The 17,476-nt window shown below is 44.6% G+C and overlaps 1 protein-coding gene across 6 annotated transcripts in view; it reads left to right on the top strand.

Moving 5' to 3' along the window:
- The window catches only part of RALGPS1 (Ral GEF with PH domain and SH3 binding motif 1), a 269,878-nt gene that overhangs the window by 98,896 nt on the left and 153,506 nt on the right, over nucleotides 1–17,476 (top strand). For 3 of the 6 annotated variants that reach the window (XM_012771947.2, XM_012771954.2, XM_076009046.1), the window contains 2 exons: nucleotides 12,254–12,343; nucleotides 15,015–15,107. In XM_012771947.2, the coding sequence (XP_012627401.1) occupies nucleotides 12,254–12,343; nucleotides 15,015–15,107 (183 nt within the window). The remainder of the gene's footprint in view (nucleotides 1–12,253; nucleotides 12,344–15,014; nucleotides 15,108–17,476) is intronic. The other 3 variants (XM_076009044.1, XM_076009047.1, XM_076009045.1) reach the window with 1 other exon arrangement.

A 17,476-nucleotide genomic window follows, 5' to 3' on the forward strand; every position in this document is an offset into this window, starting at 1 on the left:
CAGTGGCCTAGAGGTTGCAGAGTGTGCGTGACTGGCCCTCTGGTGATGCAGCCTGGGTTCCCTCTGGGCCTTCTTTCCAGTGAGCTTCCCTCTCGGAAATGCCTGGCCTGTGCATCACTGTTGCTCAGCCGCCTCGGCACAGCTGGATCCTCAGAGAGGCACGAGCTTGCAGGGTGAGGATCGAGGTTGGAGTTAGCATTACTGTTGTTTGAGGAAATACAGTAGAAGCCAAGAAAGGCCTAGATACGTCTGAAGTAGGGGTGACACACACTTTGTTTTGGAAAGAAAAGTTCCAGAGCCTTTTGCTTCTTTTTTCTTTCTTGTGAACATCTTTTTCTTTTCAACTGAGCTTAGTCTTTCTTTAAAAAAAAAAAAAAGTATGCACAAACTATCAGGGGATTCATGGTTTCCTTAACAAAACTATTTGGCTGGGAGCCAACTCAGTCCCCACCTCCGACCAGCCACAGAGCTCCCGGAGGAGGGGCTGTTGGGGGCTCTGGTGTAATCTGCTTTGCATGTGGGTGCCAGGTCAGCTTGGCAAAGGCAGTGTAGCTTGTTCTGTGAACAATTGCATCGTGTCCAGCTCGGACTAAGTGGTGAAATGAGCCAGAAGTGAAGTTGCATTTTTTCAAACAGAATACTCTGGGAAATGGTCTTCCTGCTGGCCCATCAGCCACTCTGAGAGCCGGCGGCTCCTGGACACAGCCCTGGTAGCTCTGGTTTAAAAACGGGCCAGAGGCCAGGCCTGGTCAGCCATTGAGGCTGCTTTCTTTCAGATGATCTTAGCGGCATCCCTTCTGGTAGAACTTTCATATGTGAGAACAAGACTCCTCATCGACTCCAGATAAAAAAAGCAATGACCTCTCTGAGCCTCAGTTTCCTTATCTGTAACTGATAGGAATAATACTCGCCTTGTATAATGTTATGAAGATTATGAAGATTAAATTAAATGATATATGAAGAGCTTTAGCATGGTGTCTGGCATGTAGTAAGCACCTAAATGTTTTGGGGGAAGAAAAGGGAAATGTGAAGATCAGTTGATTAGAAGTAGGTTGCCAGGAGATTTGCGGTTCCCTGTGGTCGTACCAGGAACCCAGTGCGCAGTGTCCTGGTCAGCCCCTGGGGCTGGTCTGCTTCTCTCTGGGGTCTGAGTCCCTAGGATTTGTTCACAGAGTGGCTGAGATGGCAGAGCTCAGCCAAGTTCATTGAAGATCTGTTATGTGCCAGGCCTCTGTCCCAACCCCACACAATTCACTGTATAGCACACAGGTTCTCAATCTTTTTGGGGTCATGGGTTCTTTTGATAATCTGACAATATCATATATGAATGTGCTCCCAGAAAAATACACATATATATAAATTTTTTTTTTTTTTCAGACGGGGTCTCGCTTTGTTGCCTAGGCTAGAGCGAGTGCCATGGTGTCAACCTAGCTCACAGCAACCTCAAACTTCTGGGCTTAAGCGATCCTTCTGCCTCAGCCTCCCGAGTAGCTGGGACTACTGGCATGTGCCACCATGCCCGGCTAATTTTATATATATATATTAGTTGGCCAATTAATTTCTTTCTATTTTTATAGTAGAGATGGGGTCTTGCTCAGGCTGGTTTTGAACTCCTGACCTTGAGCAATCCGCCTGCCTCAGCCTCCCAGAGTGCTAGGATTACAGGCGTGAGCCACCTCGCCCGGCCACATATATATAAATTTGCATTTAATTTTAGGACTGCCCTCCTGAAGTTTGTGCATGGGCACTTTAGAGGTGTGTGGACTACAGGCTAAGAAGCTGTGGACTCGGAGAAACAATTCGAGTCTTAGCTCTACAAGGTATTAGCTATTTGATCTTGGGTTTACTTGTAGCCTCTGAGCCTCACCTTCCTCATGTATAAAACAGGAAGAATCATTTCAAGTGGTTTTTGAAGACTAAATGAGATTGTAAAATGTTGATCTCAGTACCTGACACATAGTAAGCAATTCATGTGAGCTTAAAAAAGGGTGTGGAGTAGTGGGATCTATGAGCTGAGGAAGGTTAAGGCCAGACTAAGAGGCTTGGGCCTAATTGCAGTCTTTAGGGTCAGGATTGTGTCCTGAAGATGCTAAAAATTTTGGAAAAGAGGAAGAGGGAATCAGCAGAAACTTGGTTCTAGTTCAGGCTCTGCTGCTAACCTGCTTTAAAGGCCCTTTGCAAGTCCCTTCCTCTCTCTAGTCTCAGGACCCTCATACATTAACTGAAACTGGACAGGGGCCACATGTTTCTAACTTTTCTCATGGACTCATGTATGTAATTCCTAATGACTGAAAACCCCAACTCAAACTTGCTTGAGCACAATCAGAGCTTAATGGCTTATGTAACAAAGGAGATAAGAGAAAGAGCAGCCTGGGAGGGGAGGAGCACACAGAAAGGGCAGCGTCTGGACATCAGTGGTTCAGGATTGAGGAAATGCTACAGAATGGGTCAACCAAGACGGGGCGGAAAAAGTCCTTTGAATTTAGCAGCAAGGCTTGCTGGTGACTGCAGCAGGAGCAGGCCAGGTGGTAGGAGATGTGAGGCCATGGAGAGAGAAGTGTGAGTGATTTTTACAGCCGTGGCTCCAAAGGAGAAAGATGGAGAAGGGAGTGGCTGGAGGGGTCAAAGAGGACCAGGGAGGTGGATCTAGCTTCCTTCTTTTAAATGGGCAGAGCCTTAAGGATGTTTATATTTTAAATGGAAGGAATCAGTAGATCAGGAAAAATTAAAGATGAAGAGAGAGGCTGGCATGGTGGCTCACATGGTGCTAGTGTAATCCTAGCACTTTGGGAGGCCAAGGCAGGAGGATCGCTTCAGCCCAGGAGTTCCTAGCAATAGTGAGACCCCATCTTTAAACTTAGCCTGACATGGTAGTGTGTGCCTGTAGTCCCAGCTACTTGGGAGGCTTAGACAGGAGGATCAGTTGAGCCCAGGAGTTGGAGGCTGCAGGGAGCTATGATGACACAACTGCACTCTATTCCAGGTGACAGAGCAAGACTCTGTTTAAAAAATATATATAAAATAAAGAGAGAGAGAGAATACTTATGAGGAAAAGTCTCAGAGAAGGTGGAAAAGCCAAGGCCTCTCCAGCGTGAGCGGTGAGTCAGCAGAAGGGAAAGGTGCACGCATGGGCCCGCTCACAGGTGCTATGCAAGGAGGGTTGTAGCTTCTCTTCTCAGCAAAATGGGAGTCACGGGGGGAAGCAGTGGGGTAAGAAGATTGATGGGTTTGGGGAAAGCTTGAAAAAAGCTACTTTATAGTAAAGGAGAGAAAGCTGTTTATTGAAATAGAGAAGGACTCTTGGGCAGTGATAGTGGCCCAGATGACATAGAGATTGTGACTTTTAAAGTGGCCCCAGTGCATGTAGGTTGATGGTTTTTCTCTAGTTGCACTTCGCAGCCTGAGAGGAAGCCCATAGGAGGGCAAATGGTTGGATCCATCCATAGCCAGGGGTTGGCAAAGGAGGTATTTCGGAAGGACCCATGGGTAAGGAAACTTACAGTACTGACAAAGAAGGGGCCAAAGTGACAGTGATAGGAGCTTGGTCTTCTTAAGAGGAAAAGGGCTGCCAGGGAGCCCAGGGTACGGTGAGAAGGAAGGTCCGGCCTGGTGGGGGGTCAAGGAGAAGGTGGTGGCCCAAGACCAGAACTTAGGCTTCGGATGTGGAGCAGGCCTGGGTAATCATGAAGGAGGAGGTGACTGAGGAGGAGGGGGTAACAGCGCTGGAGGTGAAGGGGTCACAGGACCTTCATTCACAGCGACAACCAAGTCGGGGAAGGAGGAAGGATTTGGTGTGGAGTGAGGACAGCAGTCCAGATCCTGATCCGTTTGCCATCTCATTGATGGAATCATGCCTGTGTATCCTTTGCAGGCTGGCTTCTTCCACTTAGCAGTAGACACTTTATTGACTTGATAGTTCGTTCTTTCTTCCCCCTCCCCCCGCTTTATGAATGCTATTTCATTGCATGGATTTTCCATGGTTTGTTTATCCATTCACCTACTGAAGGACGTCTTGGTTACTTCCAGTTTTTGGCAATTGTGAATAAAGCTACCATAAACATCGTGTGGTGTGTGCTCTGTGTGTGTTTGTGTGTGTGGACAGAAGTTCTCAAAGCAGCTGGGTAGATACCTAGGAGTGCAGTTGCTGGATTGTGTCTGTCCCATCCATTTTGCATTCCCATTGACAACAGTTTGTGTTGCCTCAGATCCTTGCCAGCAGTTGACATTGTCAGCGTTTTTGTGTTTTAGACATTCTAATAGGTGTGTAGTAGTCCTGCTTTCCTCTGCGTTATCCAGACCACTCTTGGACGCTTATGTCTGGTCCTGGGTACCTTACATTGGGAGCTGGGGGGAATGTCACACAGGGAGGCATGCAAGTATCAGAGTGGCCAGGAAAGTGAGGAGAAAGAAAGCACGTCATACAAGGATCTAGAAGCGAGAAGACTCAGGGAGGAGGGCATCAGCATTTTCAAGTAATTGAGGGGATTCTTAATGGAAAAGATGGGTTAAATATAACCCATGGGGCTTGATCAGTAAGTGCAAGGGCCAGGAATAGAAGTGGGGGAGACAGTTGGCTTTCTCCTAACACAAGGTAGTTCCGCAGCCATTGAGTCTCAGGCAGAGACAAGACAAGGGCTTCATCAAAGTTACTGTGTAACAGCATGGGTGGGGGGGGGGCGGCAGGAAGAAGGTAGGACCTCTGAGATCCCTCCCAACTCTTGGTTTCTAAGAAAATTGTGAATGGGCTTATGAGAACTTTGTGGCAAAAGTAGATTTCTCATGGGAAAAGACAGGATTCTTCTTAAACCTGGATTTTCCTTGTTATTTTTCTTTTTTCAATTCTTTGTTTTTATTTCTGTCTGATTAATTGAATAAAGTTCTTGAAGTTCATAACCATTCTGCTTTGTTCATCTATAATGCTGCTGTGGCATTTCCCAGGGATATCTTAGTCCTCAGAAGCTGAACTCCAGTGCTAGCTATGCCACTAGAATAGTAATAGTGATAATAATAGCTTATGTGTATTAAAAGCTGTTAGCAACAGAACCATGTGGGATATATTCGAGGTATGTAAGACTCTTTCAACAGTTGAAAATCAATTAATATAATACACTGTATTAACAGGCTGAAAAAGGAAAAGCATTTCATCGTATCAGTTGGCTTGAAAAGCATTTGACAAAGTCCAACATTCATTCATAATAATAATAAAAAAACCCTCAGGAAATTAGGAATAGAAGAGGACTTCTTCAATTGATAAAGAATATCTACAACACCATACTTGATGGTGAGACACTGGACACCTCTACCCCTAAGACTGGGAACAAGGGAAGGATGTACTCTCTCACCAGTTGTATTCAACATCATACTAGAAGTCCTGAATAGTGCACAGAAAAAATGTATGCAGATTAAAAAGGAAGAAATAAAAATGTCTTTATTCACAGATAACATGACTGTCTATATAGGAAATCCCAAAGAAATCTACAAAAAAACTCTGGGAACTCATAAGCAAGTATAGAGAAGTTGCAAGACACAAAAGTCAATTGCTTTCTTATATACCAGCAATGAAGAATTGAAATTTGAAGTTAAAATACAATACCGTATGTAATAATGCCAGAAAACAAAGCAAAACTTTAGGTACTTAGAAGCTTGTACAAAATATGTACAGGTTCTGTTTGTAGAAAACTACAAAACACTGATGAAAGAAATCAAAGTAGATCTAAATAAATGGAGAGATATTCCATCTTCATGGATTGGAAGACTCGATATTGTTAAAATGTCAATTTTTCCCAACTTGATTTACAGATTCAATGCAATTCCAGTCAAAATCCTAGAAAGCTTAGGTTGGGCACTGTGGCTCATGCCTATAATCCTCTGGGAGGCAGAGGTGGGAGCATCTCTTGAGATCAGGAGTTTGAGACCAGCCTGAGCAAGAGCAAGACCCCATCTCTACAAAATATAGAAATGTTAGCCAGGGATAGTGGCACACTCCTTAGTCCCAGTTACTCGGAAGGCTGAGGCAGGAGGATTGCTTGAGCCTGGGAATCTGAGGTTGCAGTGAGTTATGATGATGCCACTGCACTCTACCCAGGGTGACAGAGCATGACTCTGTCTCATAAAACAAAAACAAAAAAACTAGAACGCTATTTTATAAATGTCAATTAACTGATTCTGAAGTTTATATGAAAAAGCTAAAGACCTAAAATACCCAATGCAAACCTAAAAATGAAGAACAAAGTTCTTACTCTATCTCACTTTGATTTCAGGACTTACTGTAAAGCTATAGTTATTAAGACTTCATGATATTGGCAAAAGAATAGACACCTTGGTCAGTGGTATAGAATATAGAGCCCAGAAATAGACCTATACAAATATAGTCAACTGCTGTTTGATAAAGGTACAATGGAGAAAGGATAGTATTTTCAACAAATGATGCTTGAAGAATTTAAATTTTTTGTGTGTGTATATATGTAAAAAAGTGAACCTAGACAGAGACCTTACACTCTTCACAAAAATTAACTGAAAATGGATCATAGTCCAAATGTAAAAGACAAAACTATAAAAAACTTTTAGGAGAAAACATAGAAGAAAATCTGTCTGACCTTGGGTTTGACTAAGAGTTATCAGATAAACACCAAAAGCACAATCCATGAAAGAAAAAATTGATAAGTTGGGACTTTTTTAAAATAAAAATTTTCTAATCTCCATAAAAACCATGAAGAGAATTATAATAAAAGACAAACCAAAGATTGGTAGAAAAAATTTGCAAAACACATATCTGATAGAGGACTTGTATCCAAAATATTCTCTTGAAACTCAACAATAAGAAAACAGCCCAATTTAAAAGTGAGCAAAAATGATGGACACCTCACCAAAGAAGATACACAAATGGCAAATAAACATAAAAAGATGCTCAGTATCATTTGTCCTTAGGGAAATATAAACCATTACATACCTATTAGAATGGCTAAGATAAAAAACAAAACAAAACACAAAACACTGACAATACCAGTTGCTAAGAAGGATCTGGAGCAACACTAACATTCATTCATTGCTGGTGGGAATGCAAAATGGGACAGACACTATCCAGCAAATGTACTTCTAGGTATTTACCTAGCTGATTTAAAAACATGTGTCCACATAAGAAAACACACAAATGTTTACAGCAGCTTTATTCATTGTTGCCCTAAACCAGAAGCAACCAAGATATCTTTCAATAGGTGAATGGATAAATAAACCATGTTAAATCCATAAAATGGAATAATATTCATGCAAAAAAAAAAAGAGAGAGAGAGAATGAGCTATCAAGTTGTATAAAGATATGGATGACTCTTAAGTGCATATTGCTAAGTAGAAGAAGCCAGTCTGAAAGATTGCATATGGAGGATTCATTTTCTTTTCTTTTTTTTTTTCTATTTTTGAACATTCTGGAAAAGGTAAAAGTATACAGATGATAAACAGATCAGTGGTTTTCAGGGGTTTGGGAAGGGGAGAGGGCTGAATAGGTGAAGCACAGGGGATTTTTTAAGGTAGTGAAACTATTCTGTATGATACAGTAATGATGGATACATGACATCATGCATTTGTGAAAACCCATAGAACTTTATAGCACCAAAAGGAAATCATAATATATGCGCATTTTTAAAAATTCAACTCGGAGATCAAGGGGTCTTAGAATGGAATTCACAATGTAACAAAAGAATCTAACCATAATAAATGCATGAAACAACTTCACGAAGGAGGATGAGGGGGAAAGTTGCTGACCTAAGTAAATTTGGAATAGAGTGGAGCCTGTAAGACTAAAGACGAAGGGATGGTATATAAGCACTGTGCTCTGTTTGATAGAGTTGTTCCCTAAGGGGGAATGGGTAACAATTCTGAAACTACTGTGTGTGTATTTGGCAATCGCACAATTAAGGAAATGGACGGCAGATGGTGGGAGCCAGGTTTCTCACTGTTGGTGTGGGAAATTACAGACAAGCAAGGGGAGAAAGATAGAATGGTCCATATGGCAATGGATTAGAGTTGGAGATATCAGTGTGAGCTCATGTTTAGCTTAATATAGACACAGATGGTTTCATGTAGAAACATTTATAGATATGTGTATATACGTGGGTTAGTGTACACCACACATTTCCTTGCTCTGCCAGCTGAGAGGACCTAGAAACAGTGATACCCCAGGAGCAGCAAGCACACCTACCACCTGTTTGGTGCTAATCTTGGTTTCTAATACTATTAGCTAATAAAATGAACCAGGGTTCCTTGGAAAAATGGTTGACTTTAGGTCTAGGGCAAGAAATGTACAAAATGAACCTGTAGTGCCAGAAAGTAAGTACATGCTCAAACTATCAAACCAGAATAATGTGGGGAGTATGTCAAAGGGACACAAGAGCCAACTGAGAGAGCTCTCAGTCTTGGATTATAACCCAAAGTATAAAATAAGTATCCATGAGTCCATACTGATATAAATGATTGAATACATAAATGGGGGAGAATAGACAAATCTCCCATGCAGAGGAATTCCAAATAATTTATGTAGATATACGTCAAAAAGGTAGAAGATAATTCCAATAATTTATGTAGATATACCTCAAAAAGGTAGAACATAACTCTCCATTTTTGAAATGTGGGCTGAGTATAGTGAGTGACTTTCTTCCAAAGTTTGAGGGGGTGTTATCATTTATGGGACCAATTTTTTCTATTCTTTTACATTTATAAACAGTATTTCAGTGAATCCTTATACATGCGTTTCTGTATTCCTATATTTTTATAATATAAATATTCTAGGAAGAATACACATTAAACATCTTGAGAGATATATTCAAATAGTTCTTTAAAATGTTCCTATTAATTCCTAAATCCCCAAACAGTATATAAGAGTGCCAATTTCTCCATACTCTTGGTGTAATATATGACTCGCAAAATGCATTTTCTTAAATATACAAAGAGCTTTTATCAGATAATAATAAGAGGACCAGTGTCCCACTAGAAATATGGGTGAAGGACCTGAGCAGGAAACTGAGAAGGCAAATGATACAAAGGGCCTATAAGTGTTTGGAACAGAAAATGTTCACTGAATAGTCATGAAAGACATGCAAAGTAGAAACAGTGAGATGCCATTTTTTACATTGAGTTAGTAAAGAAAACGGTCTTTATAATAACTGATTTTGGCCCATGTGGGAACGTGGATCTGTTTAAACTTGTTGATGGGTAAACAAATAGACCTTTTGGAGGACAAGCTTTTTATATGCACTTTTGAAAAAAGTTACGCTTTTATTCACTCCACCTTATGGGAATTTATCAAAAGCATAGGAAGATATATGTATAAAGATGTTCACCACAGCATTGTTTATCACAATAAAATAATTAGGAATAACCTATCTAACAATACAGGCTAACTTAAATGATGGTACTTCTCTATGATACTAGAAATTGTAGGAGAATATTCACTTACAAAATTCTCCTGAAATAGGATTATTATATGCCAATTTAATTGAAAAGGACACATGTATGTTGTATATATGGAAAAAAAGTCTAAAAGTACACATGCCATTGTGTGTATCATAGTGGTCTGTAGGTGAGACTGAGTTTTTTTGCCTTTTGTGCTTATCTCTATTTCCCTTGCTTTCTACATTAAGCTTCTGTTCAATTGTGTAATTAGAAAAGAGAATAGAAAATGTTTAAAACCATGTTGATTCTACCTTCGTAACGTCTTTTCTGCCCTCTCCGTGCCCTTGAGCGTGGCCCTAGGTCTGCCCTGCATCTCTCACTGAGACCGTTGCGTCCGATTTCTAATGGGTGTCCCTGCCCTACCAAAGGACCTAACCCTGCCGTCCCCAATCCCTGGGCTGCCAACTGGCACTAGTCTGTGGCCTGTTAGGAAGCAGGCCACACAGGAGGAAGTGAGCGGTGGGCGAGCAAGCCAAGCTTCATCTGTATTTACAGCTGCTCACCACCGCTCTCATCACCTCATAAGCTCCGCCTCCTCTCAGATCAGTGGCGGCTTTAGATTCTCATAGGAGCACGAACCCTGCTGTAAGCTGTACATGTGAGGGATCTAGCTTACATGGTCCCTATGAGAATCTAATGCCTGAAGATCTGAGGTGGAGCCGGGGCGGTGATGCTGGGGAGCAGCTGCAAATACAGATGGTCATTAGCAGAGACGTCTGACTGTGCACTAACCGCAATGCACTTGAATCATCCCAACACTGTCCCCTGCTCAGTCCATGAAAAACTTGTCTTCTGTGAAACTGGTCTCTGACGCCAAAAAGGTTGGGGACTGTTGATGTAACGTACTGCTCTGCTCAGAGTCTCTGAAACTCCCTGTGTTGAGTGGCGTCGCAGCTCTTCCTCCTCACCTTGTTGCTCCAGACACCCCCTCCCCCACACCATTCTGGTCTTCTCCTCCCTCCCCAACTTCTCCCTGCCACATTACCTGCACACCACAGCACCCCTGCAACACCAGCGCTGTCAGCCTCCTTGGCTGCCCCTGGTCATGGCATGTACTGTTGCACCTCGATCCTATCTTACCCGTTTAAAGTCTGCCCAGTCTCTCAAGGCCCGCCTTCTCCAAGAAGCCTTCTTCTGTCATTACGTCTCCCATACTCTGGTTCACTTGGTTCAACTTATTCTGTGGCCACAGTCACCAACTGCCTTCCAGTACAGTGATTTCTGGAGGATTCTGCCTCTTCCTTTGGTCGCCTCCATATCAAGAAGGTCTGGACTCCCAGTGCCTAGAGCCTGCACACTGTAGGGCTTCATGGATCTCTGTCGACTTAAATTGTTGGCTCAGAGTTGCTTCTGTACACGGTGCTGCAGACCCAGAGGCAGCTCTGCTGTGTCCCATAATTGTGCAATACATATGTGTAGTTTTTTGGCATGCAGGAATCTATTAAATTATACATGTAAACTGTCACACTTGAGGTTGTGTGGCATAAAACTGTGTGTATATTAAAATATAGGGTTTCTGGGCATGCCATTTGGGATTCAGAAAAAACCTTCTTCCACAACTGGCCAGTAAACATTTGAGTCTGAACATAATGTCAAGCAGTTCCTTGGAAAAAATGATTCTGTGGAAACCCAGGAGTGTCCTGGAGGCAACCACAGATAATTACGTTGAGAAAACATTTCTATAACACTCCTGCTTAATGTAAAAGGCAAATTGTTGATTCTTTTATTCTCTTCCCTTGTTTTCTCTTTGAAAAGTGAAATATGTTCTCAGTAATGAGAATATATTTTATTATAGCTGTAAGCTTTCTTTTCAGCTCTGGAATATCCTTAACTATTTTTTTTCCTTATAAAATATAGGGGTTTTAGATGTCTCACCCTTCTCTTAATTCTACATGTGCCCCGTGCTTTGCTCGTCTCTCCACGTTTCTTTGCAGTGCTGTTGTTGTACCCTTGGGCATCCATGTTTCACGTAGAACTGTTGTTACAGCAGTGAAGCATAAACAGGAAAGGCTAGTCACTTCCCAGCGTTTCTTGGCCTGAAGCCCGTCTATGTTTCATTGAGGTACCATGTGAGTCAACTCAACACTGGTAGATGACTAATTCTTGTTGCACCATCAGGCTCAGAGGTTCAGGGCTGTTAACGTATGTGAGAGGTCAAGCATGAATGAGGTTCTGAACCAAAGCTTCTAGCATACCCTTTTGGCACATGCTATCTCCAGAAAAACATGCCCCTTATCCTACATTACTTTATGGAACTTTGAGACACTTTCATAACAGTTAAATCATTGGATGAACCTCTCCTAGAAAATTAAATTTGTTACCATTGTGCAAATATTGGTGAATCCTCCTTATCTTGGGCCGGCTGAGGATACGGACCTCATGGGTGGTACTGCCAATATATATGTGTCTCCCTTTGTCTGGCCATTTGTCCATCTCTCCATCCATCCACCCATCATCCATGGTCTCCCACAACTGGGGTCCTTCTGAGCAGGAATCCCGTCTGATGCATGTTGGAATTCCCCACAGCACCTATAGAGACCCCTGTGCATCTCGGGGGCCCGAGACTCCCTGTGTGATGATGAAACTGCTAATTCTCTCAGCACTTCTGTGTGTGTTAGAGAGGGGTGCTGAGAACACAGGACCCATTTGCGGGGTTGGGCACCATAAAGGAACTCCCGAGACTGTGTTCTCCCTATTTCCTGACCTCGTGGAAATCCCCTAGGAGTGGTGGGCGAGGGTGACATGGGTGGTCCTGCATTTAACAGCTTTTCTGGTGTGTGTGTGTATGTGTGTGTATTTGACTCTACAGGTCAGTTTTTGGGTTGTACGAGAAATTCTAACAGCACAGACTTTAAAAATAAGGGCAGAAATCCTGAGCCATTTTGTGAAAATAGCCAAGGTAAGCTGTTTTATTATTTTTTTCCTCCTTTCCCTCCTTTTTACTTTTTTTTTTTTTTGTCTCAAAAATATGTTTCCTTGGTACTTTGGGAGCTGCTTTGCTTTGGACCTGCCGGGCAGGGTGCAAACGGGGGTGCTGTGGCTTGACTTTCCCAGCTGTCAGACCTGCCTGGCTCCCCACCCCCCCAGCATCCTGTGCATGAGTTGGCAGCATGCCCCTCCACCCCATAGCTTTGGCAGCCAACCATTCTCCTTACCTGGGCTGAGACCCCCACAAGACAGGTCTCAGTGGCTACCCCTGGAATCTATCCATTCTCCTGCTTTAGATTTAGCCAGTTCTAAGGGTTGATGGGTTTTAGTTAACATCAATGCTTGTGGTACCATCACATCCTGCACAATTTTGTCACCAGTCAACAGAGCCCACCCTACCCCATCCTGAGCTTAGGGCCTGGACCAGATGACCCTGCAGCGCCCACTTCTACTTCCTATGCCTTGGCCTGATGGGTTCTGTCCTTGCCACTTGTTGGGCACCACCTTTTCCCTCTTCTTCCCTCATCTCTGGCACCCCAGGCTGTGTCACCCCATGGGCCTCCCTGGACCACTTCCGTTCCTAGGCAGCACCTCCCATACACTGCCCCATACAAGCACCTGGGCTCGCCTGGCTCTCAGCAGCGTTGTATGCGGTTCACTGATTGCTTCGTGTGTACGTGTGTCGTCTTCCCCCCAGATCCTAGGAAAGCTGCCCTTCACGGTGGCCCCTACGAGCTGGGCACCATAGCAGCTGCTTTACTGACACGATCAGATCCGCTGATCACCTCGTTGTTGCTCCATTTGCTGAGGAGGAAGGGAGGCTTGGCGAGGGAAGCATCCGTGCCGAGGCCCCCGGCTGTCAGAGGCAGAGCAGGAGCAGAGCCGTGCCTCTGCCTTCAGGGAGCGGCTCGGCTGCCCGCACAGCAGTCTGTGTGCTCCCGTCTGTAAATGTCCACGGCATCGCCCACTCTGCCTCCCGTGATTCTCCTGAAATGCTTGGACCTGGTGCTGGGATTAGTGATACTTATCGCTGTTGATCAGTTCTGTGCTGGGCCACAAGAGAAAGTGGGATGTGGTTCCACCCCTCCTGGGGCTTTCAGTTTGAAAATGAGTTTATGGTTCCCACCCAGCCACGGAGTCCAGAATGATCCCTGTTTAACCTCTGCCCTCTTCCTTGTGGTGCACCATCACGCTGGCACGGTGCCCATCTTTCTTCATGCAAGCCCCTCCCTTTCTCTAGGCCTTGGCTTCCCCATCTATAAAATGAAAGGGGTGGGTTATATAATCTCCCAGAGGCCTCTCATCTCTACAAAGAAATTCTGTGACAGGCATAGCAATTCAGATACATAGAGTGGAATTCAGTTCACTCAGAGAATCTCTTCTCACACACAAGAAACAACTAGAGAATGTTACAAGATGCATGAAATGAAGTATTAACTTGTGTGGGGAGGGAGAAATTTCCCCGTAGGAACGGAGCAGTGAGGACTAGACTAGCATAAGGGCTTTGCATTTGCTTATTCATTTCACAAGGCCCTACTGTGTGGTGCGCACAGTGCTAGGCACTGGGGCACGATGGCTGGTAAAGCCTTGTCCCTGCTCTCAGGAAACATGCGGAACAGGGTGAGGGAGAGGCAGGTAAAAAGCCAGTCCAATCCCACGTGCTGGGGACAGGCACACGTGGCTGTGGGAAGGCAGAGGCAGAGTCCCCTGCCTTCTCGGATCTGGGAATGTGGTTGGGAATGGCATGTTAGAGGAAGTGGAAGTGGCACCTGAGCTCGCAAGCACCAAAGACAAGTCTCGGCAGTTGACACGCACTGTCTCATGTAGCGGAGGTGCCGTGAATTGCCTTCCTAGTCTTAAGTATGAGGGCACCGAGGCTCAGAAGGATGAGGTAACTTGCTGAAGGGCACACAAGTAGTGGGAACTGGTCTTTTGGGTCCCCAGAGCCTGCTCGATAACCCAAGCTCCACTGACTCCCAAGAATGAGAAATGGGCCCCCGGTGCTGTTAGCAGGTTTCCCTCAGCACAAAACCGAGAACGGAGCGATTACATTCTCTGCTGCCCACTCAACTGTGTCTCATTCTGCTGTGCCTCATGGCGAGGAACTTGTCTGAGACCGAATTGAATCCAAATGTTCTCACCAAGTTGGGGTCTGGTTCAAAGGCGCGTGGTCAAGTGATTGGGAAGCCAGGGCACTGGCTTCCGCTGGGAGGGCAACATGTTTCCTTAGCCTCTTTCTCTTTTGGGCGTTAGGATAATCACAGAAGCCCCACATTGATACTATTAGCACAGCCAGGGTTTTAGCTTATAAAAGCCTGCTGGGACAGTATTCAGATTCATCTATAAAAAGAACATAAAGCACATTATCAAACCTTATCCTGAGCCACATTTCTGTCCAGCAGCCAGACTAGTTGGCTTATGAAATTTTGCAAATGTTTAAATGCAGACTCACCTTTTGACAATTTAAGAGGAAAGAAAAAAAGCATATGGTTTCTATGAACTTCCTAGAACTATATTTTCTACATGCGATATTTTTAAGTGTAATTGAATTTCATAAATATGACAGCATTTGGTATCACTCGAGCATGTTTTTTGTTCTGTTGTTTATAGCAGCAAAATAATCTATTCCATATCTTTTTCAGAAACTTCTAGAACTCAACAACCTTCATTCTCTCATGTCTGTGGTGTCAGCATTACAAAGTGCTCCCATCTTCAGGCTGACAAAAACCTGGGCTGTAAGTTAATTTTCCTAAGTCTGTCCCTTTGATTTTGGCTGTTATTTTATTGGTGAGGTTCTTCATTCCTTAAGCCCCGCCTTTCTCCAACCATCTCCACTGTGCCTGCCTCAGAGTTCCTGTGAGTTGATGTCATGTTCTCTAGGCGTCCTCACTCCTTCAGCCCCGTTGTGGTAGGAGGGGGTGGGGAGGGTGCTCCCTGGCTGGGGTCAGAAGCCCCTGGAGTGGACCTTCCTAGATCCCACCTCATAATAACACATGATGGCCGGATCAGCAGTGTGACTTCTGCCCTCCGCTTGGCCAGGATTCTTCTCTGGCCGGCTTCACACTGCCCTTGGGGATGTCTCTGGACCGATGGCTCACAGCTGCCCTGGGTCACTGGCCATACAGCTAAGAGTTTCTCTGGAGAAACCTGTGACCCTCCTGTAGGAAAAAATGAATTTTTTTTCCTGAGGCCATGGATAATTTCAGCTCGGAGGTGGAGTCTGATAGTTATATAATTGAGTCTGTAGGAAAGTTTTTCTGCTGTAAAAATACTTTAAAAATATCTCAGACCTCTTTATCCTCCTTAGCTTGGCACGGTGCCTGACATGGGGGAAGTAATTGCTATTTCCATAGCTCATTAGCATTCACCTCCTGGCCCGCCTGGTCCGGGGTCTCTCTCAGCCACACAGCCCAAGCCTTTCAAGACCTGTTTATGTCCCACGGAACTGACGGAAACTGTATGGGATTGTCAGATGTGCTTCTGCAACTCATTTCCGAACTTCTTTCTGCCAGTCTGTGGGGCTGGGCTCTGTTTCCTACTTGGCTGGTTCAGGGGCCTTTAAAACACTCAGGGATTATATTTTAGGTGATCAGAAATGAGCCTTGTTTCTTTAAATTGCAATTTTCCATAGATCTAGCCCTAGCAAAGTGGAGTGGGAAGTGCTAGCCCCGTGTCAGAAAACGAGGTTTGTGTTCAGGCGCCTTTCAGAGCTTGACTTCTGTGGGACTGACTTTCCCGTATCTGCTCAGGAGGTTAGCCTAGTTTAGTGGTTTTCCATCAGTGCTTCATGGAGTCTTAGGGGTTCCTTGGAGTCGCCTTGGGGGCCACCAGGGGCTGAGGGAATGGAGAGAGGGTGCCAAACAGGCAGCGCGGGCACTATTTCCACCAGAGCAGCCCCATTTGTATCAGTTTTATGTACTGGACCTCTGGGTGAATTTCAACTGAGCCATGGCTTTGGAGGTCGAAAGCAAGTTTGGAAGCCACTGGTCTCTGCAGTTGCTGCCAGCCCTGTGATTGCAAGTTCATCTGAGCAGTGAAGCTTTTTTCAAAAGTTGCTTGGAGATTCTTTTTCTAATGAATTTTCCATCATTTAGATGCTGTTACTGTTTCTTGGACTGCTGGGAGCTATGTGAGGACCCAGAGGGATGAGTTTTGAGTCTTCTCATGATGCATAGACCTTATTGTCAGTGATACCATAACTCTCAATGGCCCCTCTAAGCTGCATGGTCAGTGAAGGCAGAGGTAGCACAGAGGGCTGGGGGTGTCTAAGGGTCCTGCTCGGAGGCAGGGCAGGGCCATCAATGAAGCATCGGGCAGTGTTCTCCAGGGGTGGCTGTGTATTGCCAGAACAGAGGGACTGCATCAGCCAGAGCAATACCTTGGACCACTCCATTTGTCTTGACAAGCACTGCTCAGGGTGGCTGAGTCTTCACTACTGTGGGTGGGTCTTTGCTACAATGAGGACAAACCTCCCATAGCTCCTTGGGGAGCCTGGGATGGAAGACCCACCCGGGACCCATTCAAAGGCATGGGCGTATTCACCTTGCACTGCTCTAAATGCTGTACTTATGTTAACCCTTTCTGTCCTGACAGCTACCCACTGAGGTAGGTACTGTTGTTCTTATTTATAGATGAGGACAGGGAGGCATAGAGAGGTAGAATGGTTTATACAGGGTTGATGCACAGCTAAGTGGCAGAGCTAGGATCAAACCTAAGCAATCTGGCCCCAGAGGCCATGCTCTTCACCACCATACCCCACTGACCTAAACAAGACAATTTCAACCTACCACCTGTCACTCAAAACAAGAGAGGGATTTTTTTTTTTTCTTTCTTTTTTCTCCTCTGTCAAAGGTGTTGCATTAGGAACTTGGAAGAGCCCATCAGGGAAGGGACATGCAGCAGACCCTAAAGGCTGCCCTGCAGAATGCCTTTGGCCACTTACTCTTTGGTTAATCCAAGCCATGGCTTATGTTGCTCCTCCAGTCACTCTGGATTAGGTGCTGTCTTTGCCACCTCAGTGGGCAGTTAGCTGATGGGAACCCAAGAGATGCCAGGGAGCTAAGATTATGTGCCACCAAGGAACAGGGAACTCAGGACAACAACA

Source organism: Microcebus murinus, chromosome 12, assembly GCF_040939455.1.
Source record: "Microcebus murinus isolate Inina chromosome 12, M.murinus_Inina_mat1.0, whole genome shotgun sequence".
In the NCBI taxonomy this organism is placed as follows: Eukaryota; Metazoa; Chordata; class Mammalia; order Primates; family Cheirogaleidae; genus Microcebus; species Microcebus murinus.